We start from the raw sequence: 27561 nt of genomic DNA on the forward strand, positions 1-27561 counted from the left end.
TCTGTCACCGTCGTTCACTTTCGGGTCTGGCTGTCTGAGCCACTTTAATGAAACAGAGACGAAAGCAGTGCAAAACAATGAAAATGTACTAAAATTTAATTGTTCATAAAAGCTGGAAATTAATCAAATGACAGTAAAACACATGAAGCAATATTAGAGTTGGTTTAGTATAATATATTTTAGCTTTTAGACATAGAAATCAGTAGGGGGGCTCTACTTAACCCCTCTTTTTTATAACTTTTTTCCCCTCCTTTTCTATAAAAGACCCATTTTTTTTTCCAAAGCATTATGCACAAAACATTTTAATTTGAACATGTTATGGGTAAACACAGAAGTAATGAAATCCTGGAACTTCAAAGTATAAAACGAAGTCACTGGAAACTAAACAAGTTAAAGTTAACCACGGGGGGCAAGGGGATGGTGGGCGGGGGATCTAGAATGCAGTCGGATGAGAGTCTGGGAACTCACCGGAAATAAAAGTGAAAAATAATAAAATAAAATAAAAATGCTGGCATTCATCTTTCTGTTTGAAGAAGTAATACAAGTGAGGAAAAAAAAAATCTAAATGAGTATAGTAATACAGTGGAACCTCGAGATACGATCACCTCTGTATACGAGAAATTCAAAATACGAGGAAAGTATGAGCGAAAATTTCAGATCTAAATGCGAGCATTGGCTCGCGTAACGAGCCACGACCCAGGCTGTGGGTATAGCTCGCGGCTTAGCAAAGGGGGCGTGGTAGCAGTTGCAAGCCGCGATCTGCGGTGTCTGCGTTTCTCACTTAAGTGCACAGGTGGGAAACTGCCCACATCCATGATTGTTCCTGTGGCTGATGGGCTGCAGCTGCCATGTCCTCCCCGCATATATAGATAAGCGCGAGCCGGTTAAGGGGGAGAACGGAGGTTGCAGCAGGCAGGCGGGCGCAGTAAGTCGGTGCGGAAGAGCGAGCGCAGGCTCGCGTGTAGCTGAACAGGCGAGCCAAACAGCTGAAGCAGGACGGTGTAGAGAAGGTCAGCTGCATTAAGAGTGTCTCGCCTGTTGCAGAGCCCGCAGGTGAGACGCTAACAGAGAAGAAGCACCGGGGATTGTCATCTGTTTTTTAAAGACTGCATCCTTTTGACGTTTTAACCTCGTGTTAAAGGATTGTTATTCTTGTGTATTTTAAACCTCCACTTCACAACTGTTTTAAGGATTATTTATTTAAAGATGTATTGAATGCTCTACTGCACTTTGGACACCTGTTTTGATTCTTTTAATAATCAGTTATATTATTTACCAGTGTTATTTATTAAAGGTAGACTACAGTATATATAATTTATCAGTGTTATTTGTTAGGAAAATTGATTTTTATGTTAATATATTTGGGGTGCGGAACGGATTAACTGGATTTCCATTATTTTCAATGGGGAAGTTTGTTCTAGATACGAGAAATTCGCTATACAAGCTCAGTGCTGGAACGAATTAAACTCGTATCTAGAGGTTCCACTGTATAATGAGAATTCAAAATGCGCCACTCTTAACCACCGGGGGGCGACATTTGGACTGGTGGATGAGGTGTTAGAAAAATAAATGCAATGAAACCAATGAAGAACAAAAGAGAAAAAAAATAATAACTACAATTTTATAAATTATTAATGTGGGATTGTCAGGATGCAAGGAAAATCGGTCATGGGGCAGGCGGGTGAGGTGGTGGGGTCTAGTTTAGTCAAAAAATTGATTTCACTTGCAACACTGAGAATCTATTGAAATGCACCCATGCTTTGTTATTATTTTCCCCCCCCATATAATTAAACAGCTAAGTTCAAATAAAATAATTTCACATCTTTTTCATTACTATTGCAAAGGTTGAAAACACTGTTGTCTGTTTTCTGCCAAGAAGTGATGCTGACCTGGGGACAGGGACCAAAACCTGGGACTGTAGAGTGCGAACCGTCGTCGTCATCATCATCCAGAACCGGAAGTCCTTGCCAAAGTGACAGAAAATACAATAAAAAAAAAACAATAATAGTAACACAAAGCTGCTTTCCTTAAATCTGGGTGAATTTGTGGTGTGGCTGTTCTTCGATTCATGATTTCTCCGAAATGCAATTGTTTTTTGTTTTTATTTTTTTTTTCTTTCTAGAACTGGAATGCTGGCACTTTCCAATTAGGCAACAGTTCTTCATTTCTGCATTCTGTGAAGAGAAAAAAATGAAGAAGTCAAAAACACTTTTCACTTTCAAACTCATCTTTCACAAATTAGATGTCACAGTATATCCTGTCTGATATTAACCCCCCCAGGGGGATGCCAATCTCTGCCTTGTTTATTAATAATAATCTCTAAAGCAGAGGTGGGCAAGTGCGGCCTTCGAGGTCGCATGAAGGTATCAGTGAAACAAGTGACTGCGGCCTTTTAGCTTGTCCACACTAGTCAAAAATGTTCCAACGAAACAAACAACGTAAACGAAGATACCTGACGGAACGGTCAATGACAGCTAACGAAATACAGCCAAACTGAATGCAAGTTATGCCAATAGCAGTCAAGCTAGATATTTACTGCAGATAAGAGTGCACGCGCACTGTAGATTTTCGCGAACAGACAGACTCAAAAAAGTCATTGAAAATTACAGAATTTGTGTTATGGATTATTTTTACACACTTTGGGGTCAGTATAAAGTTTAATAATAAATAATTAATAAAAGCATGCCTATATATGTTGTTAATGACTTCATAATGGTGCGGCCTTGATCGAGTTAAAGCAGTCGTCAGTGGCCGTAGTGTGAAAAAACGTTGCCCACCACCGCTCTAAGGGTTTACAGAGAATGATCCAAAAAAGGGGAAAATATCCAGTGAGTGGCAGTTCTCTGGGCCTTGTTGATGCCAGAGGTCAGAGGAGAATGGTCAGACTGGTGTGAGCTGATAGAAAGGCAACAGGAACTCAAGTAACAACCGAGGTGTGCAGAAGAGCAGCTCTGAACACACAGCACATCCGATGGGTTACAACGGCAGGAGACCCCACCGGGTGCCACTCCAGTTAGCTAAGAACAGGCAACTGAGGCTACAATTCACATGGGCTCACCAAAATTGGACAACAGAAGGTTGGAAAAACGTCGCCTGGTTTGACGAGTCTCAATTTCTGCTGTGACATTTGGATCGCAGGGTCAGAACTTGGTGTCAACAACATGAAAGCTGGGATCCCTTCTGCCTTGTATCGATGGATCAGGCTGGTAGTGTAATGGTGAGGGGATACTTTCTTGGCACACTTTGGGCCCCTTAGTACTAACTGAGCATCACTTAAATGCCACAGCCTACCCGAGTATTGCTGCTGACCATGTCCATTCCTTTCTGACCGCAGTGTCCCCAATCTTCTGATGGCTTCTTCCAGTAGGATAACCCACCACGTCACAAACCATGACAAGGAGTTCACTGCACTCAAAAGGCCCCCCACAATCACCAGATCTCAATCCATTAGATCACCTCTGGGATGTGGTGGAGTGGGAGATTTGCATCAAGGATGAGCAGCTGACAATATGGATATGTCACTTTGGAGCAAAATCCCTCCGGAATGTTTCCAGCACCTTCTTGAATCTATGCCATGAAGAATTATGACAGTTCTGAAGGCAAAAGGGGGTCCAACCGGGTACTAGCGAGGTGTACCTAATAAAGTGACCATTGAGTGTCTAGGGTGGTCCAGATCGAACTTTGCAACTTTTAATGCAATGCAGGAAAACAAAGCAAGACAAAAGAATTCTTTGAAAATATCTTGCAATAAACGAATGCAGGGCAACAAAAAGAATTTTTTGTGAATTCTCTATGTAATAAACTTAATAAGTTATAGCGTAATGAAAATTGCATAATTAGATCCGGACCACCCTGTATTTGCTCTTTTAGTCTTTCGTGTTTTTTTTTTTTTAAACGTTCCTGCTACTGTATGTATGTAAGTCTCCCCTGGGTACTAATAAAGTTTATCTTGACGGTCACAGAGCATACTCACCTGGCTCAGAGCTGCTGCAAGCTACGGTTTTAGAGAAGCAAGCATGAATTTTTCTTTTTAGTCTTCTTCTTTTCCACTGGCGTTTTTCTATTTATCTGTCTGACCAGGTCATAGAAAATCTGTAATGGAAAACAAAGCAGGTTGAAGTTGGAAGTGACAATGGATGACTGGTCACATGACACGGTCAAATCACCACTGGGCCGTATATCCCAAGTTACACAAGATGAAGCCCCCGCGGCTGACAGAGTCTTTTACTGTGAGGCTACTGGAGATGAGATCCTCTGTCGTGTAGTCGATGAAGGGCAATGGAGCCTGCGCTGGTCCCCGCATCTTAATAGTGTGACCCAAAAGAAAAACCAAAGCTTGCGTTTGCCCGCTTCTTTCTCTCTTTAACATTAGCAAGCAGCCTGATGTCACTTGAGACCCCTTTAGCCCAGCATCCCCACTCACCTCATTAACGTTGATCTTCGACTTTGCAGACGACTCTAAAAAGGCACAGTTGTTCCACTGTCTGGCAAGGTTCTGACCCTGCTCTTTTCCCACAACTCTCTCGTCCTCCAAGTCACATTTGTTGCCAACCAGGATCATGGGAACCTACGAGTAATTGACAAGGACATTTCAAAAAATGGAGGCAAAGTGTTTGTCAAGCCCACAGGTAACCTGGGGGGGTGTCGTGAAGTTTATGAAAAAATCAGATACATGTATGGCTTTCCCCCTTAAGATCTAGAAGTTAAGATGGACAAAACACCCCAGAGACTGCAAACATGAGTGTTTAACATGGAAAGAACTTTTCATACTTATGGCATATTTCATAAATACAATCTATTTAGCATAGCTACACCTGTAATAAAAAAAACATATCCAGCTTAAAAAATGTTTTAATAATTTTTAATTAGTTTTACCATGGAAAGTATTAAAAAGGTTATGTTGTTGATCTTCTCTGAACGTTGAGTAGGAACAGACCCTATCATGGAAAATTTGAGAGTGCTTACTACTGTCGCACATACGTGTTTGAAGATCACCTTCTGGGCTCATCCACGGTCAGGAATACCACCCTGGGGTGAAAGAGGGCACGATCACTAAAAAAAAATATTGAGAAGATGCCCCCTGACGGAAACGGACTCCACCCCTCCCGGTCAGTGCACTATAAAGCCAGAGAACAACGCAAGGAGACGTCACTGGGCAAACTGCAAGGTGGAGCTCCAATAACCTAAGACCTGAAGACCCTTTGGGAACAGCCAGGAGGAGGCCATATGTTTGTTGAGACATTCCTTTACCATTATCGGTCATTAAGTAATTGTTTTGTTGATTTAAACAACTGGGTTGGTCTGAACTTTTTATTTTGTGTGCTTTTGCCGCTCGAACGACCGCACTACCTAAACCTGCAGACTCTTGCAATGAATGTTTTCATCCATCACTGGTGATGATGCTTCAAGTTAAGATGCACCCCAAAACCCTTCCCATGATGCATCTGTTCTGCCCCTCTCTATTCCGGTTTTCTTCTTAATGCCACTACTTCCAAGTTACAACTTGAGCCAGTGGAATGAAGACACCAGATACATCAGGAGAACTGGGATCTCATCTTATTAGCACACCCCTTGAAATGTGCATTACTGTTAACATACTGTATGTGGAAATATTAAGATCTCATTTTCATTTCATCTTTATAAGCAGATAAAGGTGACATAATATAACAAATATCAGGCCACAATTACCATGTAGTTGTCCATTGTATTATTATTTAAACAAGTATAAATGCAAATTTCATATATGGAAAGAGGTTAAGTACACCTTTACTTTTATCACTACCACAAATGTCTAAATTTGGATCAAGTGCAAATGACTAATGCATTATTAAAGAGAATCTTAAGATGAATATCCTTCCGAAGCTTCTCTTTTTATTTCAAAACATTCCAATATACATCAATAAATCATTTTTTAAGCAATTAGATTCAACCATAACCTTATTTATTTGGAATTTAAAACATCTACGTATCCAAAGAGCGACCCTACAAAGACCGAAGGCAGAAGGTGGCATAGCTCTATCTAACTTTCAGTTTTATTACTGGGCAGCAAACATACAAGCTATAAAAACCTGGACATGGACAGAAATAGATGAACATAAACAGGCTTGGTCCGCAATAGAAGTAAAATCCTGCAGTACTTCTTTATATTCCCTGCTTTGTGCCCCAATAAATGCAAGGTATTAGAAATATACTAATAACCCAGTTGTGCTTCACTCGCTCAGATGGAACCAATGTAGGAAGCTTTTTAAGATGGAGAATCTTTTATCCGTGGCACCTCTGCACGAGAACCACCTTTTTCAACCCTCACAAACATATGCAGTTTTTAATATCTGGAAAACTTTCGAGATTAAATCACTTAGAGATCTGTACATAGACAACATCTTTGCATCCTACGAACAATTACATTCCAAATTTAACTTTCCAGCAACACATTTCTTTCACTACCTTCAAATTAGAAACTTTGTCAAACAGAACCTGCCCAATTTTTCTCATTTCGCATCTTCCTCTATGCTGGAAAAAATATTGCTCAGTTTCGAGGACTGAGATAGCATTTCTGCAATATATAAAATTATTTTACAGTCCTTCCCTTTCAAAGATCCAAGAGGACAATGGGAAAAGGATCTCTCACTCAACATATCAGAAAAGGAGTGGAAGGTAGCAATGCAGAGAATTCACTCGAGCTCCATATGCGCAAAGCACATTATTCAACTCAAAATTATATACCGAGCACATCTGTCTCGCTTAAAAATGTCCAAAATGTTTCCAGGGAAAGATCCAACCTGCGAATGTTGCAATCGAGCTCCAGCCTCACTGGGTCACATGTTTTGGGCCTGCACCAAATTAACATCATTCTCGACCAAAATTTTAAAATGCCTATCAGATAGCCTTGTGGTCACAATCCCTCCTAACACATTAACAGCTGTGTTTGGTGGGCTCACAGAGGGGCTTACAGTGGAGAAGGACAAACTGTAATTGCCTTCACTACACTATTGGCACGCAGACTTATCTTGCTAAACTGGAAGAATCCTAACTCTCCTCTTAAATCAGTGGGTAACTGATGTTTTATATTATTTGAAATTGGGAAAAAATCAAATTCTCAGAGGATCTGCAGAACTTCTTCAAAACCTGGCAGGATCTAATCAATAATATTTTAGAATAAGCTCTTAAAGCACTGAGGAAGCAGATTCTCTTCCTATTTCTTTTTCTTCTCCATTTATCTTTACCTGCCTATTAAACTCATCAATTTATTTATTTTTACAAGCTTTAAGTTTTACCCAGTTGTCCATGCTCTCTTTCTCAGGGGTGAGGGTTGATTTGTTTTCAATCCTATTTTTTGTAAAAATTGATCTATTTGTATGGAATGATGACAATAAAATTTAAATAAATTAAAAAAAAAACAAATAAATAATAATAATACATTTATATTATACCTTTCCCATGCTCAAAGCGTTTCCCAGAAATTCACACTGAAAAACAGGGAACATGCAACATTCACTGGTTTCAAATAATCCACCTTAATAAAAAGACAAGCGGTCTGTGTGTCCGTCAAGTTGCTATGTCTCTGCTATCCAGGCGGGGTGGTGGCTCTGAGGCTAGGGATCTGCACTGGCAATCAGAAGGTTGCCAGTTTGAATCCCGTAAATGCCAAAAGGGGCTCTGCTCTGTTGGGCCTTTAAGCAAGGCCCTTAACCTGCAATTGCTGAGTGCTTTGAGTAGTGAGAAAAGCACTTAATAAATGCAAAGAATTATTATTATTATCCAACAGATGGCGCATCAAAAGCATAACCACAATGTTTACAAATCCTGTGCCAAATGGTATGTAACAGAGACACAGCAACAAGAAGGCCTCACTGCACTGCAAATTTAATGCCAAGGTCTACGTTGGTGACTTAGATGGCACAGCTAGTATCTGCATAAAATGTCCCATCCATCCATCCATTGTCTCCCGCTTATCCGAGGTCGGGTCGCAGGGGCAGCAGCTTGAGCAGAGATGCCCAGACTTCCCTCTCCCCGGCCACTACTTCTTGCTCTTCCGGGAGAATCCCAAGGCGTTCCCAGGCCAGTCGAGAGACATAGTCCCTCCAACGTGTCCTGGGTCTTCCCCGGGGCCTCCTCCCGGTTAGACGTGCCCGGAACACCTCACCAGGGAGGCGTCCAGGAGGCATCCTGATCAGATGCCCGAGCCACTTCATCTGACTCCTCTCAATGCGGAGGAGCAGTGGCTCTACTCTGAGCCCCTCCCGGATGACTGAGCTTCTCACCCTATCTTTAAGGGAAAGCCCAGACACCCTGCGGAGGAAACTCATTTCAGCCACTTGTATTCGCGATCTCGTTCTTTCGGTCACTGTCCATAGTTCATGACCATAGGTGAGGGTAGGAACATAGATTGACTGGTAAATTGAGAGCTTCGCCTTGCGGCTCAGCTCCTTTTTCACCACGACTGACCGATGCAGCGCCCGCATTACTGCGGATGCCGCACCGATCCGCCTGTCGATCTCACGCTCCATTCTTCCCTCACTCGTGAACAAGACCCCAAGATACTTGAACTCCTCCACTTGGGGCAGGATCTCGCTCCCAACCCTGAGAGGGCACTCCACCCTTTTCCGGCTGAGGACCATGGTCTCGGATTTGGAGGTGCTGATTCTCATCCCAGCCGCTTCACACTCGGCTGTGAACCGATCCAGAGAGAGCTGAAGATCACGGCCTGATGAAGCAAACAGGACAACATCATCTGCAAAAAGCAGTGACCCAATCCTGAGCCCACCAAACCGGACCCCCTCAACGCCCTGGCTGCGCCTAGAAATTCTGTCCATAAAAGTTATGAACAGAATCGGTGACAAAGGACAGCCCTGGCGGAGTCCAACTCTCACTGGAAACGGGTTCGACTTACTGCCGGCAATGCGGACCAAGCTCTGGCACCGATCGTACAGGGACCGAACAGCCCTTATCAGGGGGGCCGGTACCCCATACTCTCGGAGTACCCCCCCACAGGATTCCCCGAGGGACACGGTCGAATGCCTTTTCCAAGTCCACAAAACACATGTAGACTGGTTGGGCAAACTCCCATGCACCCTCCAGGACCCTGCTAAGGGTGTAGAGCTGGTCCACTGTTCCGCGACCAGGACGAAAACCACACTGTTCCTCCTGAATCCGAGGCTCGACTATCCGACGGACCCTCCTCTCCAGGACCCCTGAATAGACTTTTCCAGGGAGGCTGAGGAGTGTGATCCCTCTGTAGTTGGAACACACCCTCCGATCCCCCTTCTTAAAGAGGGGGACCACCACCCCGGTCTGCCAATCCAGAGGCACTGTCCCTGATGTCCATGCGATGTTGCAGAGACGTGTCAACCAAGACAGTCCTACAACATCCAGAGCCTTGAGGAACTCCGGGCGTATCTCATCCACCCCCGGGGCCCTGCCACCAAGGAGTTTTTTGCCCACCTCGGTGACCTCAGTCCCAGAGATGGGGGAGCCCACCTCTGAGTCCCCAGGCTCTGCTTCCTCATTGGAAGGCATGTTAATGGGATTGAGGAGGTCTTCGAAGTACTCCCCCCCACCGACCCACAACGTCCCGAGTCGAGGTCAGCAGCGCACCATCCCCACCATATACAGTGTTGACACTGCACTGCTTCGCCGGATGGTGGACCAGAATCTCCTCGAAGCCGTCCGAAAGTCGTTCTCCATGGCCTCCCCAAACTCCTCCCACGCCCGAGTTTTTGCCTCAGCAACCACCAAAGCCGCATTCCGCTTGGCCTGCCGGTACCTATCAGCTGCCTCCAGGGTCCCACAGGACAAAAGGGTCCTGTAGGACTCCTTCTTCAGCTTGACGGCATCCTTCACCGCCGGTGTCCACCAACGGGTTCGGGGATTGCCGCCACGACAGGCACCGACCACCTTACGGCCACAGCTCCGGTCAGCTGCCTCAACAATAGAGGCACGGAACATGGCCCATTCGGACTCAATGTCCCCCACCTCCCTCGGGAAGTGGTCGAAGTTCTGCCGGAGGTGGGAGTTGAAGCTACTTCTGACAGGGGGCTCTGCCAGACGTTCCCAGCAGACCCTCACAACACGTTTGGGCCTACCACGCCTGACCGGCATCCTCCCCCACCATCGAAGCCAACTCACCACCAGGTGGTGATCAGTTGACAGCTCCGCCACTCTCTTCACCCGAGTGTCCAAGACATGTGGCTGCAAGTCCGACGACACGACCACAAAGTCGATCATCGAACTGAGGCCTAGGGTGTCCTGGTGCCAAGTGCACATATGAACACCCCTATGCTTGAACATGGTGTTCGTTATGGACAATCCGTGACGAGCACAGAAGTCCAATAACAAAACACTGCTCGGGTTCAGATCGGGGGGGCCATTCCTCCCAATCACGCCCTTCCAGGTCTCACTGTCATTGCCCACGTGAGCATTGAAGTCTCCCAGCAGAACGAGGGAGTCCCCAGAAGGTATGCCCTCTAGCACCCCCTCCAGGGACTCCAAAAAGGGTGAGTACTCCGAACTGCTGTTTGGTGCATACGCACAAACAACAGTTAGGACCCGTCCCCCCACCTGAAGGCGAAGGGAGGCTACCCTCTCGTCTACTGGGGTAAACCCCAATGTACAGGCTCCAAGTCGGGGGGCAATAAGTATACCCACACCCGCTCGGCGCCTCTCACCGTGGGCAACTCCAGAGTGGTAGAGAGTCCAGCCCCTCTCAAGGAGATTGGTTCCAGAGTCCAAGCTGTGAGTCGAAGTGAGTCCGACTATATCTAGCCGGAACCTCTCAACCTCACGCACAAGCTCAGGCTCCTTCCCCTTCAGAGAGGTGACATTCCACGTCCCAAGAGCCAGCTTCTGTAGCTGAGGATCGGACCGCCAAGGTCCCCGTCTTCGGCCACCACCCAACTCACACTGCACCCGACCTCCTTGGCCCCTCCCATAGGTGGTGAGCCCATGGGAAGCATGGTAGCATGGTTTAAATAAGACGTTTTGTTTGGTCTGCTCTTTTGTTATCAAATTGTGTTTTATCACCATGTCAAGATCAAAAAGGTCTCTGAATCTTTCAAAAAAGAAGGTTCTAGATGCCTAGGAGTCCGGGAAGGCATTTTAAAAGATCTCTGAAAAACTGGAAATCAACCATTGTATAGTACAAGTTGAGAATATTTCAAACAACTGTCAACTTGTCCAGACCAGGCTAGCAAATTCAGTTTGAGAGTGGAAAGCAAGATGCTCAAAGAGTTCTCCAGAACTCCACAATTGTATCAAGGGACCTCCAGGTACTGTAGCTCTTGCCACTGCTTATGTCACAATGCACGAGTTTACCATTAGAAATGACAACTACATTGGAGGGGCAGCCAGGAGGAAATCTTTGCTGTCCAAAAAGAACATCAGGGAAACACTAAATGAACACCCATGCAAAGACCAGGACTTCTAGAACAATGTGATCTGGACCAGGCGTCGCCAAGTCTGGTCCTGGAGGACCACCATGGCTGCAGGTTTTCATTCTAACCCTCTTTTTAACGAGTGACCCGTTTGTGCTGCTAATTAACTTCTTATGAATTCATTTTAATTGAATTGCTTTTTTAAGATTTGTTCCCCAGAATTTCTTCCTCGTTCCTCTGAATTGCTTCATTACTTTCCTTAAATGGCACCCAAACAGAAATGAAATGTGAAGCGAGTGAGCCAACAAAAGACCACCTAAGCCAGGGCCTCAAACTCCACAAACAATTTCACTCCAACCAGCTGCTTAATGAGGTGCCAATTCTTGTCGTTAATTAAACCCGTTCATTAATTTTGTGGCTTGTTTCTGCTCTAAGGGGTGCATTAGCAGACATTTCTGTAATTCTTGATTTTCTCTTTTCTGGACAACTTGCACCAGTCAAGGGCAAGAACTGCTAGAAAGTGAGGGGAGACACCGACTTGAGGGGGTAATGGCAGCTACCAGAGCCAAGGGTGCCCTTACTCTTAACACAGATGGGAATGGTATATCTCTTCATTTTTCATCAAATACATTATTACAAAATCATTTTTTTCTTTTCTTTTCAGTTACATCACCTTTATCTATACCAGGGGTCTCCAACCTTTTTTCCCCTGAGAGCTACTTTTACAAAATGAAAATGGCCGAGAGCTACTCATGTTTTCTAACGTTTATTCTCATAGCTTATTTCAACCCAAACAAACTGAATAAGCTTGTTTTGCCTGCACATTTACAAAATGTTGGTGTCCACAACTCACATTTTGCATTAAAATATCACAAAACAATATTGAGTTCACCTGCAAGTGCATTTTGTATGTCTGTATGCATTTCCTAGTGTATCTCACACTATTGGATTAAAACATGAATGCTGTCAAAACAAAACAATGCAATTCCAAATCCACAGATCTGACTTCTTCATTTGTCATTTTGTCACATGTCACTTTATTCACAGGTGTTTTTTTAGTCAGTCAGATGACTCAACAAGAGAGGCCGGTGTCTGGTGGAGTGGAGCCACTGAGGTTCACTCTCCTGGAGTCATTTCAATGTCCGTCTGTCAGTCTTGTTCTGAACTTTGATTTCATGACATTCATGTCAGACTCAGAGGTATGGAGACCCAAACAAAGCCGACATTTTCAGAGCTGCTTGGTGAAGATTCTTATAGTTATCTGGCTCTACTAAGCTCCAGAAATGCGGAGAATGCTGTAAAGACTTTAACTGAACATTATTTTGAAAGTTTATACTAATACAGTAGTACTAGAGTGTTGTACCGTGTTAGCCATTATGAATGTAGAGAAAAGCCAAGCAAAATGACACCTTTTATTGGCTAACTAAAAAGATTACAATGTGCAAGCTTTCGAGGCAACTCAGGCCCCTTCTTCAGGCAAGATGTAATTTACTAATACAGTAAAATCTTGGATTGCGAGTAACCTGGTCTTGTGAGTGTTTTGCAAGAGAAGCAAAAATTTTTAATACATTTTAACTTGATAAATGAGCGAGGTTTTGCAATATGAGTAGTACGTCTACGCTTTGTCGGCCAAGCTTCACGTATTCACAGCTGAGCCAACGGTTCTTCTCTCTCGCCGTGGGATTGTGGGTAATCATGTCCCATGCTCTTTCTCAGTCGGCGTGGCTCACTCATATACTCAATATCAGTATGAGCGTATACTGTCTACTATAGCATGGTGACCACGTGTGTGTGCTGTGGCGTGCGAGTCCCTGTCTTGTACCCCAAAACACGAGGCTGAGTCTCAGTCCTTTAGCAAAGCCAACTTTATTCAGCATGAAATAGGAACAGCACGGTTATTTATTGTAGTGGGATCTGCTGCTCTCCTGTACACAGACACAGCAGTCAGGCAGGGTCATGGCCAGGTTAGTGGCCAAGTAATCCTGTGCCCTGCATTTATAATGTTCCTTGCATCACCCATCAGCGGTAGGCGCTTATACAGCGACAGCAATCTTTTCTGATTCACTTTTATGGTGAAATGCTACAGCGCTGGGAGCCTGCGGGTGCTTTGGGACACTCTTCCGTGTGTTGTCCTGTTGGTGGGAAATCCCACAAGAGTTTAGAAACCCTTACAGTGCGTAAAGCATTTTTTTTTTTATTTTGTGTTGGAGAGATTCCTTGTTAAAGTCTCAAAAAAAGAAGAAGATTCCAGTGAGCCAACAGTTAGCAGGGATTCCGTTAGTTAGAGTGAAAGTCGTCCTACACAATAACCTTCCTCTTCCTCCTTCACACCAGCCACAATTCTTTTCAAAGGTAAAGTGCAGGTTAATTTGTTTTATGTATTTTTACTTTACTTTATATTTTGTATTAATCATTTTTATATGAATATTTTTGGGCTGTGGAACGAATCATCCGAGTTTTGATTATTTCTTATGGGGAGATTTGCATTGATATACGAGTGCTTTGGATTACAAGCACTCGCAAACTTGAATTACGCTCGCAAACTGAGGCACCACTGTATATATAATATATAATATCCAATGTCTCTCTGTCTGTATGTCTGTCCGCTTTTAACGAGAGAACTATTTCACAGATTTAGTTTGTTAATTTTTCTATAATTTGCTTGAACATTTCGTTTGATTTTGCGACTTCTCTCATTTCGCTATGCATCAGAGTTCACTTGTAGTTCCGATTTATTAGCGCAAATCCGAGAAAGACTCAAGTGGGCCGAGGGGCGGGAACTTCCTCACTCACTCGCCAGCTTCGGGGCATGGCCCTTAAGTCCGCTTAGCTAGCGAACGAGAGAACAACTGAATTCAACTTTGTTTGATATTTAAAATAAAGTGTTACTTAGGTCTTGACGAGTCTGAGACCGGATATTCTCTCAAGTGTATACCACACTGAAAAGATAGATCACAAGTCAGATTGTAGATCATGATTCTGTGTTAAAAGGATCGTGATATGATTTTTTAGAAAGATCGCCCACCCCTAATTTGCCTAATCAAGTTTTCAAATTTATTTTGGATTCATTAACCCTTTGGTGAGCTACCGGTAGCTCGCGAGCGATGAATTGGAGACCCCTGATCTAGAGATATTGTTTAAACAAGGATCAAATCTTGATATGTCCACATATATTTAAAAAAAAAAAAAAAAAACATTTCATGGGGTACAAGTACTTACCTTTTCATATGGCTGTGACTCTCTCAGTATAGCAGACGGTGGTCCTACCAGAAGCTTATTTTATCTCAGTTGCAATGAACGTGGCATTGTCTCAGTTTGTTTTATGCCATGTTTTACCAGCTGTATGTGTGGTAATGTAAGGTTTAGCAATTTACTGTTAACGCAGGGTCAAAAACCTTGGCCCCCCCTTGCACCTCTTTCAGAAAATTGTTGCAACTGCATATGCTTTGGTCTTGACGTGCCTTTAATTTCCTTTGTTTGCTTTTGAACAACACAAAAAAGCAGAGGACAAAAGAAAAAAGAAGTCAAATCTGATCTCATTCCATACAGAACTCAAGAAATGGACTGGGCAAAATGATCGGAACCCACAACTTAATATTTAGTGTAACACCTTTTGGAAACAACAACTGTTTTGTGTAACTATCAGGACTCATTGCTAGCCACGTCAAAACTCTCCAGCATTTTGTCTTCAACCATTTATGGATGCTTTTTGAAGTATGCTTTCAGTCACCGTCTTGCTGGACGACCCATGACCTCTCATGGAGACCCAGCTTTCTTATAGACACTGGGCCCTACATGGCTCTCCAAAGCTCTTTAGAAGTCTTCAGATTTCATGATGCCATCAACAAAGTCAAGGCATCCAGTGCCAGAGGTAGCAAAGCAACTCCAAAATATTTGTGAGCCTCCACCATGTTTGTCATGTTTGACTCTCTGTGGTCATTAAAGACCCCCAGGGATCTTTTGAAAACAGTAGTGTGTAACCCGATGTCCTGGCTAAATTACCTTCCATGGACTAGTCATTCTGGTCCCCTAATCATCCCCTTGTCTCTCTCACAACTTCACCACCACATAGGTAATGTGCGGTGAGTATACTGGCGCAATAATGGCTGCTGTTGCATCATTCAAGTGGGTGCTGCACAATCATTGTGGTTGAAATGGTTCCCCTCTGTCTAGGCACTTTGAGTAGTGAGAAAAGCGCTATATTATTACAATATTATTATTATTATTACAAACAGGATGTAATGGGACCCCAACAAACATTCTCCACTTATTGCAAATAATATCAGGTAATGGCATCCCCCCAAAGAGAGTTTCTAGTAATAGAAGCAGCTGACTGCAGAACGGGCACTCAGAAGGTGGGTGACAAACTAGAGGTGCTCAGCAGATAAAGCCATCAGAAATCCTAGTGACAGCAGAACTCAGAGGATGCAAGTGCAAGACAAACTGGAGGAAAGGCAAGGGACCCAGCGGTCACCAATTCAAGCAAAGTTGTGCAGGAAAGTGGCCAGATGGAAATGAGCAGAGAGTTTTTTTAGATGTAGATGGGAGTGCTGGAAGAGTGCAGCGCATGTTGAATGGTCACTAGCAGAGTGTGGCAAAAGACTGCAACAACAGAGAAGGCAAAATAAATAAAGAGATAAATAAAAATGGGGGCAAAGAGAGCTTTTTCCTTACCTATATGACCATCTGCAAGCAAAAAGAAGGCAACCGAGTTAAGCAACATTGGCCAGCAGCCACCTCGGCTGTCACATTGCGGGAGGCTCAAGGGAGCTGCACTAAGAGAGCAAAACTTTGGGACCGCATTGGTCTCAGCTATGGGGAAATGGGCCGGGTTCGAATAAACAACTCTCAGGCAATGCAAAAAAAAAAAAAAAAAGTACAAATCATCTGAAAAGTCATCTGGAAGATGGGATCAAGTTAGTATCACTACACAACCCTGCGCACAATGAGGGTTAGGTGAAGTGGAAAAGAGGACAGGTTTAAAAACAAGAAAAATGGCAAGTTAAAAAACAGAACGTGATGAAGGCGTAAAAAAATAACACCTCGTAGCAAGTCTTACAGAGGCAGCTTACCTGGAAAGACGGTTTAACCCTTTGAACCCAGCAACCACCAGCCACATAGTGGTATATACCAGAATGGCCAGTATAACGGCCCTCCTATCTGTCGTCATAACCCTGCTGGAGTGAATAACGGCCTACGCGTACACTACTGTTACTCACCTTGATTCTTGAAAGGCCGCTACACGGCTCTGCCATCCTAACCCGGCTGGCTGGAATATCGGCCTTCTCTAAATGAGAATACACACTTAACATACCGCTGTCTTGTTACACTACTGCAGGTCAGTTTGTTTTTTCTCTAAGATTTAAAGAAGAAAACCGAATGGATTTCAGCTGTAGTTTAGCAAGATTAACTCAAAAAGATCGAGGCTTGGTGTGTGCCCAGAAGTCCAAGCAGGCCATGACAGATTTTGCCCTCCTGCTCCATGGGAAGTGCCTTTACCCACCGTGAACTCACATTAGGACGTGCGCATTATGGTGTGACAAGTGCAGGCAAACTCCAAACCTGCCACTGTCCCTGGAGCGGGCAGCAGCATGCCAGAGGGAGTTGAAAACAGAAAAGACGTGAGGCAATCGATAGGAAGACAGTGAAAATCACGTGTGGTCTTCTTGTGCATTGCTTCTGGCACTGAAAACTGTTTTGAAGCAAATCACTCAAATATGCAGTTTTGGTATTAGGTCCTTATAACGGATGGTAAAAAAAATTACGAAAACCAAGACTGACAGCGATACGGCTTGTTCTACAGCAGCGGTTCTCAAACTGTGGGGCGCGCCCCTCGAAGTAACAAAAAAGGGGGCACGAATGTTGCCATATGTGGCGTAATTTCGCTATTCGTAGGGAAATTTTAAACTTGTAGCGGTGTATCGGAAGCAAAAAAATATTGGAATAAATTTTATTAGGGTTTCAAAAAAACGTTAGGGGGGTGAGATTAAAACTTATGAAAACTCGGGTCACAAATACTTATAGGTTGAGAAATGCTGTTCTACAGTATCAATCTGTTGTTATAACATTGTGGCTTACCATCATATGATAATGCAATAAGTCCATTTGTGAAATTTCCTCACTACTAAATATTCCACGGTCAACTGTTGGTGGTGTTATAATAAAGTGGAAGCAATTTGGAACAGCAGCAAGTCAGCCATGAGGTGGTAGGCCATGTCAAATCACAGAGCGAGGACAGCTCATGCGGAGGTGGGCACAAGTCGCCAACTTTCAGCAGAGTCAATAGTTACAGACCCCCCCAAAAGCTCAAGAGAGAGACAGCTTCATGGAATGGGTCTCCATGGCCGAGCAGCTGCAGCCAAGCCTGACATCACCATGTGCAATGCAACGCGTTGGATGCAGTGGTGTAAAGCCCACCGCCCGCCACTGGACTCACGAGAGCAATGCAGACGTGACCTCTGGAGTGACGAATCACGCAATCCAATGGATGAGTCTGGCCTGGAGAACGGGACTCACCTGACTGCATTGAGCCAAGTGGAAAGTTTGGTGGAGGGGGGATTATGGTGTGGGGTTGGGCTTGCCCCCTCAGTTCCAGTGAAAGGAACTCTTAATGCTACAGCATACAATTTTGGACAACTTTGTAGGAACAGTTTGGTGATGGCAACATGACTGCACACACACCAGTGCACAAAGCAAGGTCTGTAAAGAAATGGAGGAGCGAGTTTGGTGTGGAAGAACATGAGTGGCTTGCACAGAGAGAGCCCTGACTGACCTCAACCCGACAGAACACCTTTGGGAAGAATTAGAGCGGAGACTGCGAGCGTGCCAGGCCTACTCATCCAACATCAGTTGCCTGACCTCACAAATGCTCTCCTGGTCCCAAATTCCCATAAACACACTCACCCTACACCTTCTGGGAAAGCCTTCCCAGAAGATGTTAGAGCTGCAAATGGTGGGCCGACTCCTTATTGCAGCCTATGTATTAAGAATGGGATGTCATTAAAGTTCATGTGTGTGTAAAGGTGGGCATGCCAATACTTTTGGCAATGTAGTGTAATAACATTTTAATTTTATAATTCAAAACACTTGGTTTTCAGAATAGTTCAAAATTGCTGGGGAGGGCAGGGTCCAAAGGGTTAAAAAAATCATTGTTTTCTCTCTTTTTAAATCACTTTATCACCAAAACGCTCTAACAATAGGCTTTACTAAAATATGGAGGGGTGCGCCATGAAAGGTACCATCTGCTCTTTAATTTCATGCCATACCAGCTGCCACACTGCTCATCAGTCAAGCTTGGGGTCTGCATGCCTGTTACTTTTCCTCTACTCATAGCCCCCCTTAGTTTCTTCTGCTGGGTTGCACTTACATCTTCTGTGTCCTTCACCCGGAGGATTTGTTCTCTCAAGTCCTGGAGGTCATTAAATGTTGACTGTGCTGTAATAGAATATACTAACGCAAACCCCTGCCCATTTTTCATGTACAGGTCTCTCATTGCTGTAAATTGCTCCTATCAGGGAGAAAGAAAGAAAGAAAAGGGAGACATTGGTTAGCATGGTGGATACATACGGGAGGTCTTAACAACCACAGGAAAATGAACGGAGTTTTTACAGCACTTGTTTCTTTTACATTTAATAAAGTTTTTCTTCCTTGTTGAAAAAAACGTATTTGACTCATTTTTTCCTTTGGTAAACATAACACTAAGGAGGCCAAAATCATTTCATCAACATGAACACAGGGACACACACGGGGACTTGTTAAAGGCATATTTCACACAAATGTTAGGTTTTTCTTCACACAGAGAACTACAGATGCAAAGATTAAGTGACCAAATAGTGTGGTAGGAAGTGGAAATTTAGGGACGTTAAAAACTCAGCCTGATGTTACTTTTGGAAAGTAGCTTTGTTGGGTTGAATGGCCTGTTCTCGCCACAATTGTTCTAATACTCTAATCCAAGTTAGAGGCTTCGGCAGATAACCTCAAAGGCAATAATTTTCACCATTCGTTCTAAATAAAGCAGAGCTCATGGAGCAGATTCCTCCAGAGGCCAGGGAGAATTAGCGGTTTTGGAATTTCAGAGAATACCTCTGGATCCATGGGACTGTTCATAGTGAAAAGTGGTACGCAGAAGTCTTAAGACAAATGAGGTGAAGTGGAATAAACGATGGAAAGGGAGCTAAGGAGACCAGAGGGAGTGAGACAAAAAAAAAAAAGTGACAAGATAAGAAGAAGTGGGGCAGATGATGTAAAGTGTGTTCCTGCCATGGAATCGTGGTTGTAAAATTGTGTAGGCACTCTGAGCTACCATTCAGAGAATTGAACTGTGCGCTTATTTGTGGTGTCAGCAAGGTGAGAAAATGAGTAAGAGATACCATGAATAGACAGGAAATAAAACACGCACAGTCATGACTTTTCTTTTTTTGTAAAAATACAGCAAGTTGACACATGGACAGTTATAGGAAACACCTTGTCGAGGTTTCTGCCTGGGGTGGGGGCAGGATGGTTTGGGCAATACCAGGTATTAGTTTAATGGCCAGGCTTACATTGCCTGCATTCATATGAGAGAGAGAGAGATACTGGATAGATAGACAGACAGACAGATAGATAAAACTATTTGTTTCCAGGGGGAAATTTGTGTTTTTACAAGTTCTTTAAATAAATACATTTTTTTCATTGAATATTGCATAGTCAAATTCTTATTCCCCCCATCCCAATACATCACCTGTATGTAAAGATACTGTTTAAATGAGGACCAAATACTGATATCTCCATATATGGCTTAAAAAAAGAAACATTTCATGGCATGTACTTACATTGTTTACACAACTGTATATTCAAAGTCACTGCTTTTGTGTTTCTGCAGTGGGTTGGCACCCTGCCCGGGATTGGTTCCTGCCTTGTGCCCTGTGTTGGCTGGGATTGGCTCCAGCAGACCCCCGTGACCCTGTGTTCGGATTCAGCGGGTTGGATACTGGATGGATGGATGCTTTTGTGTTTTGTTTGTCAATATTTGGAGAATTTCAAGTTTATGTATAGTTTTTCTCTTATTTTCTGCTTTATGATGTAAAATTCTACTTTGGATATACAGTGGAGCCTCGGTTCACGACCATAATTCGTTCCAAAGCTCAGATTTGGTCGTGAACCGCAGCAATTTCCCCCATAGGATTGTATGTAAATACAATTAATCCGTTCCAGACCATACGAACTGTATGTAAATATATTTTTTTTTTTTTTAAGTTTTTAAGCACAAATATAGTTACTTAAACCATAGAATGCACAGCGCAATAGTAAACTAAATGTAAAAACATTGAATAACACTGAGAAAACCTTGAACAACAGAGAAAAATAACACTGCAATAGTTCGCGCTATAGCGCTACCAACCACTGGCTAAAAACACTTTTTTTTTTTTAAATGAGTTTTAAGCACAGGGAAAAAAAATGAACATTTGAAAAAATCCGTAATTTAATAAACCACCAAGAAAAGTAACATTGCAACAATGCACGCTATGAACCGATCACTGTAAACAGAAGTGAAAACAAAATCAAGCCCAGTGCATTCTTTAACTTCCTTCCTACCTTATGCGTCCAGCTCTCTCTCGCGCTGCCTGTGTGTGTGCGTCTGTCTCTCTCTCGTGGTGTGTGTGTGTGTGTGTAGTGCACTCTCTCGCTCTCTCTCTTGCTCGCAGCACAGGAAATGCACAAGAAGAGACTAAACATGTCAAACCGAAAGGGAAACTGGCTTGTTCGTATACCGAGTGTGTGGTCGTGAACCGAGGCAAAAGTTTGGCAAACTTTTTGGTCGTAAACCGATTTGTACGTGTACCAAGATGATCGTGAACCGAGGTTCCACTGTACTCTGAAGCAACTTTGCCATTTGAATTCCAGACCGGGAGAACCCTGCTATGTGTAGCCAGTTACTTGAGGAGCCAGAGCCCATACATCATCACACACCAGGGTGGAAGGAGCGCCAGTCCATCACAGGACACACAATACACATTTGCAGTCAATCCTATCAAACCTACTCAGGTTTGTCAGGTAACTTAAGGTCTTTAAACTGCAGAAGGAAACAGGACTTATCAAATGAAGTATAGTATGTATGCATTTGCAAAACAAGATTGTGTCCCAAAGTTAAATGTTTTCAATAATTAAAAAAAAAAAATAAAATCGGGTGTTTTAGGGAACAGTCAGCCTGGGGTCTAATAAGAAAAGTTGCATTCAACTAACATGCAGGAAGCAACAAAAGGACACGATCTGAGACGCTGGGCATCAAACTAAACGAGGTGGGAGTTGAAATTTAATACAAGGATTACAAGATGGAAGCAGAAATGTTGAAAACATTCCTTATAAAAAAGTACCCAGGAGTCGTAGTTGATTTGTTACTATCAATCTCCAGGCAGTGTGGAGAAGCCATTAAGAAGGTTAACAGAATGTTATGTTATATAGCGCCCTTAAGTGTGGAGTACAAGTCCAAGGAGATTATGCGTAGGGTTTATGAAACACTGGTGAGGCCTCATCTGGAGTATTGTGTTCAGTTTTGGTCCCCGGGCTACAAAAAAAAAAAAACGACCAAGCCGTGCAAGAAAAAGTCGGGAGAAAAGCAAACTGAGATTAAGGGGTGATATGATGTGTTTAAAGGAATTAGCACAGTGAATCCAGGATCTTACTTTAAATTGAGCTCAACAAGAACATAGGGACATAGTTGGAAACTTGTTGAGGGTAAATATTGCACAGATAATAGGAAGCTTGTTTTCACCCTGAGAATCAGACATATGGAATAAGTAACCAAGTGGTGTAGTGGACAGTAGGACTCTAGGGGCATTCAAAAACTCGACTTCATGATGTTTTGGAGGAATTAACTGGAAAGGACTATTGAGATTAGTTGGTCTGGATGGCCTGATCTTGTCAAAAATGTTTGTAAAGTTCTAAAGATACAGAGAAGGTGTGTCAAATAGGCCCAACAGAAGTAGACCTTATGGCCGAGAGTTGGTAAAAAAATGTTAGCTGCAGCATCACCTTACCTTACTCCAAATTTGTTTAAAATAACAAAAAAAGATCTGCAGGAGGGTGGCACGGTGGCACAGTGGTAGCGCTGCTGCCTCGAAGTTAGGAGACCTGAGGTTCGCTTCCCGGGTCCTCCCTGCGTGGAGTTTGCATGTTCTCCCCATGTCTGCGTGGGTTTCCTCCCACAGTCCAAAGACATGCAGGTTAGGTGCATTGGTGATCCTAAATTGTCCCTAATGTGTGCTTGGTGTGTGTGTGTGTGTCGTGTGGTGGGCTGGCACCCTGCCCGGGATTTGTTTTCTGCCTTGCACCCTGTGTTGGCTGGAATTGGCTCAAGCAGACCCCCTTGACCCTGTGTTAGGATATAGTGGGTTGGATAATGGATGGATCTGCAGGACACCGATTAACATTTTCAGGTTTGGACCATTCTCAATTCAGAAATACAGAGAGAAGCCTGACAATAAAGAGAAGTGACAAATTCCACTGGTGTTAGTCGCCACAAGGAGAATAAAAGACACCGACATGGCAGAGACTTCACCTGTTCAGTTTTTCTTTTCAGAATTTGGAGTTGAGCCTGAAGTTCTGCAGATGGTGAGGATTTGAATGACAATTTTAACACCCTTAAACAGACACTTAGAAATAATGTTAAAGAAAAGTGAGCAACATCTCTGCTTAGTTGTGCACCAGCAGAGAAGAAGCATCCACTCCTACCAGTCTAAAAAAAGAATGCTTATAAATAAATAAATAAATAAATAAAACGCTTACTGTTCCTGCTGTATCAAGAATTTCCAGCATGCATTGCTGTCCATCAACTTCCACTTGCTATGTCAAGAGAAATGAAAAGCTTTGTTAAGAATGACATGACTGATTTAGATTACTGCCTAAAAGGATTTGCTCAGATCACCACGGACTTACCTTTCTGTAAGAATCTTCTATTGTTGGATCATATTTTTCAACAAAAATTCCCTGTACAAATTGGACTGTCTACAAGACGAAACAAAAAGAGAGAGAGCATATCAATAAATTGGCATTGCGTTGGGTGACTGCTGCAAGTTTTAATTCCGGGAAATCCAGCTATCCTCATACAAAAATCCTCATGTAAATAAGCATCTTGCTTAACTGGATCCCATGGTTAATGTATTATCTTATTTTGGTCCCACATATAAATTCACAAAGGAGCGTCATGCTGAGATCACTGTTCTCTTCTTAGCTGAAGATTTCTTTCCGACAGTGAACTTCAAATGAGCCGACACTGGCATGAATAGTGAAGTAGTAATTAGTACCCATCACTGACACTGGTGTTTTAGCAAATGAGTGATGTGGTTTAAACTGCACAACATTCACAAACCTGCTTAATCCAGTTCAGGGTTCTGAGGGAACAGAGCTCAGCCTGGCAGCACTGAGCGCAAGAAACGAAATGTCCCTGGACAGGGTGCCACTCACGGACACACCCGCACTCACTGTCTGAAAATCAAGAAAAGCTCATCATTTATCCAGGTGGCTTGTCGTGCGGTGGGTGTAGTAGCACGCTATCAGCGCCTGCTCCCAACCATCCCAACTAGCACGTCTCTGGTGATGTGGGAGGACAATCTGATCTGAAAAACAAAGACTTGGGCTACTGTTTTCTGGAAAACTATTTTTCTCCTTTAAAAACACAAACACGTTCATCACTGGCTCAAAGGAGATGCTGTCAGATTGGCTGCCATGAAGGTCTGTGCTTACTGTGTAGCACTTCAGGTTTGAGATTGCCCATCAGTTTTTTGTATGCCATAAAGCACAGGCAGAATAACAAGATGTAGCCATGAAGGTCAAGAAACATACCAAATGCAATCAAATAAATGTTAAACTGTTATAGCCATGGTGGCCGGGTCTACTAGTTTTTCTTGCACACTTTATTTTACAACCAAACATGAAGGCTGCTATTTTCTTTATATGCTGAGCAGCTCATCTCTCCACAATGACATCTCCAAAGAGAGTGGCTGGAGGTTTGACATCAGTTTTACACTGATCATGGACAGTTGCAGTTTTCATGGCTTCATCTAAGGTTAAAAAGACAAGTAGGGATGCACAAGGCAGGCACCAAGAAGTATAGGACAAAGTAGACATTGTCCATTGTGCTAGGCTTTAGGGGTACACCAGGCCTGTTAAATCAGTAAATTGAAAAGGGAGGTAGACCTCCAGCTTCACCAAATGCCAAGAAACTAAGTGGATGAAAGTGCAGCTTGTACTAATCTCAGCCCTGGACTTCATTCGATTACAAAGGTGTGAATTGGAGTTGAACCGACGTCTTTGCAGAAGCCAAAGGGCCCGATGGAGCACGAAAGAACAAAAGGTGGGGGACTGGAACAGAGTATTAACACCTTTTTCCCTTCCTCAACAGAAAAAACAGAAGATGAACGGTTCTACCTTACGTAATGTCCACGTGTTCAAGTCCGTTCCGGCTCCAGTAGATGACTTCAATTCCAGTTCCCAATGATTACTTCAATTCTGGTCCCTTCCTGAGGAATTAATTTCCGGTCTCTTCTTGAGGACTTAATTTCTGTCTCCGGATTATGATGTCAGATCCGTCCCCCTCGATCATCATTATATCAGTCAAGATTTCATTTCCTGTTTGTCATTGTATTTCCGCGAGGCACATTTTGTGATTGTCAATGTCTGTTTTTGTCTTGGACCGTCACGAATCCAGGATCCACCAACATTATACAGGGCATTCCCCCAACGCTTGATCACTCTCGTTTGAGTTTTATTTCATCACACAGACTTTCCTGTGTTGTCTCACCACTCTGCCATAAAGCCCAGATTAGTGCTAGTGTTGTTGTGATAGCTATCTTTCTAGAAGTTTCTCACATCTCCACAAAGATTCTCTGGAGCTCAATCAGAGTGACATTGGGTTTCTTGTCCACCAAGGCTCTTCTCCTCTAATGCACAGTTTGTGTGGGCAGCCTGCTCTAGGAAAAAAGTTGCAATTGCTCCAAACATCTGCCATTTTACAATTATGAAGGCCACTGTGCTCTTGGGAACCATCAATGCTGCAAAGAAATTTTTGCCTTCCCCAGATCTGTGCCTCGATACAAACCAATCTCTAAAATCTGTATAGACAATTTCTTCAACCTCATGGATTGCATTTTGTCAGCTGTTAGACAGGTGTATTTGAGTACTGAGAAAAGCGCTATATAAATGTAATGAATATATATATATATATATATATGTCATTCCTAATTATGTACAGTTATTTGAATTGACTATTGATTATAGGTGGACTCCAAACAAGGTGTAGAAACATCACTGGTGATGAACAGAATGGGATACAGTTGTGCCAAATATCAAGTGCAATAGCAGACTTGTGTGAACGTGAGATTTCAGTTTTTATTTCTAATAAATTTACAAAAAATTCTAATATCCTCTTTATCCTTTGCCACTGGGTACTGATTGAGCACAACTGTGAAGCCACATCTGGAGTACTGTATGCAGCTTTGGTCAGTGTTATTACAAAATATGCTTAATAGCAGCAAAAAAAATTGAATCACAAGCAACTAGACTGTTTACAGAATTGCATAAAGCAAGTTATGACAAAAACTGAATATTTTGGTTGAAGCAAACGAAAATTATGATGTAATTTAACACTTGAAGTGCCCAAAATTATACAGTGATTTGGTATGGTGGATGTTAACAGTTACTTTAAAGCGAGTTCTTCTACAAGAACACAGGAATACTGTTGGAAACCGGTGAAGGCAGATTCTTTTTTTTTCCCTCATGCAAGTTATATGAATACATATTTATATACAGTATGTGTGCATATACAGTATATAATTTTTAAATATGATATAGTCTTTTTTTTTCCTCATGCAAGTTATATGAATACATATTTATATACAGTATGTGTGCATATACAGTATATAATTTTTAAATATGATATAGTATTTGCTAAGTAATATAAAGAGTACACAACATGTGTTTCGCCCTCACTGGGGCTCATCAGTGTATTGCTGTGCTTTACTGCACTGTGCTGAGCAGGTGGGAACGATTGAAAAGTGTTTACCACTAAATAAAGCCTGTATGTTGCTGGACATGTGCCTGGTGTCTTTCTGTGTCGGGTTTGGGGATCTGGTGCGCCACCTGGTGGCCAAACACTAAAATTGTGTTTTGTAATGATTATCAATAAAAGCCAAGTCATTAGGAAAAGCATCTACAACACTAATATTTTACTCATGGCCAATCGTATGTAACATGTTTGAGAGTAAGAAGCTCCACTGAACTAGTAATAGTGGCCCCCCAAACAAACAGTGCATACAGAATAGGACTTAGCTAGCTACGTAGTACTTCTTATACATCTGATCAACTTTCAGCACTTTAACCATGACCCACTCTCTTACGAATATTCCTGTGTTTACATGAGCCTCAATAACCCGGTTATTCATAGAAAACCGATTTCTAAAATGCCATGTACAGTGGATATAGAAAAGAATCCCCCCCTTTGAAATATTCCCATTTCTTTTTGCTTTACAGCCATAAATGAAAACACACACAAAAATATTTCTTCCCAGCTTTACTCAACTCAATGCAACCAATAACATCCAAGTGAAAGATAGCACAGCTACAGTTCAGAAAAATGATAAAAAATCAAAAACAATATATACTGAGATTAATAAAGGATCGCCAAGAAATGTCAATATTTTTTTGAACCACCTTTTGCTTTAATGACAGCCTTGAGTCTGTTGGGATTCTTCTCTATCAGCTTTGCACATCTAGATTGAGTAATATTTGCCCACTTTTCTTTACAGAACTGTTCAAGTTCGGTCACATTGGATGGTGAGAGTTGGTGGTCTGCTATCTTCAAATCTTTCCACAGATTTTCAGTGTGATTTAGGTCTGGGCTCTGACTGGGCCACACGAGGACATTCACGTTTTTCTCATTCAGCCATTGTGTGGTCAATTTTAATGTGTGCTTCAGGTCATTGTCATGTTGAAAGGTGAACATTCTGCCCATCTTCAACTTTCTGGCAGAGGGTAGCAGGTTTTCCCTCAAGGATTTGACGGTATTTTGCCCCATCCATTTTTCCTTCTACCCTAACGAAAGCTCCAGGCCCTGAGGCAGAGAAACACCCCCACAACAGGATGTTGCCACCTCCATGCTTGAGAAGTGGCTTTTTCCTTGCGACCCTCCCGAACAAGCCACAATTGTGGAGCGCTTGTG

The 27561-nt window shown here is 42.9% G+C and overlaps 1 protein-coding gene and 1 long non-coding RNA gene across 2 annotated transcripts in view; one reads left to right on the forward strand and one right to left on the reverse strand.

Annotated features, from left to right (window-relative positions):
* Positions 1-78: 78 nt before the first annotated feature.
* The window catches only part of LOC114647779 (ras-related protein Rap-1A), a 138617-nt gene continuing 111134 nt past the window's right edge, over positions 79-27561 (reverse strand). Inside the window, exons 3-8 of the mRNA XM_028796409.2 lie at positions 23283-23351; positions 23133-23189; positions 18736-18876; positions 4424-4567; positions 3974-4092; positions 79-2174 (exon numbers count right to left, since the gene is read on the reverse strand). Of these exons, the coding sequence (XP_028652242.1) occupies positions 4003-4092; positions 4424-4567; positions 18736-18876; positions 23133-23189; positions 23283-23351 (501 nt within the window). The 3' untranslated portion in view covers positions 79-2174; positions 3974-4002. The remainder of the gene's footprint in view (positions 2175-3973; positions 4093-4423; positions 4568-18735; positions 18877-23132; positions 23190-23282; positions 23352-27561) is intronic.
* The window catches only part of LOC127527042 (uncharacterized), a 216765-nt gene continuing 211692 nt past the window's right edge, over positions 22489-27561 (forward strand). The window contains exon 1 of the long non-coding RNA XR_007934406.1: positions 22489-22554. This is a non-coding gene — a long non-coding RNA (uncharacterized LOC127527042). The remainder of the gene's footprint in view (positions 22555-27561) is intronic.

This window comes from Erpetoichthys calabaricus, chromosome 3, assembly GCF_900747795.2.
Source record: "Erpetoichthys calabaricus chromosome 3, fErpCal1.3, whole genome shotgun sequence".
In the NCBI taxonomy this organism is placed as follows: Eukaryota; Metazoa; Chordata; class Cladistia; order Polypteriformes; family Polypteridae; genus Erpetoichthys; species Erpetoichthys calabaricus.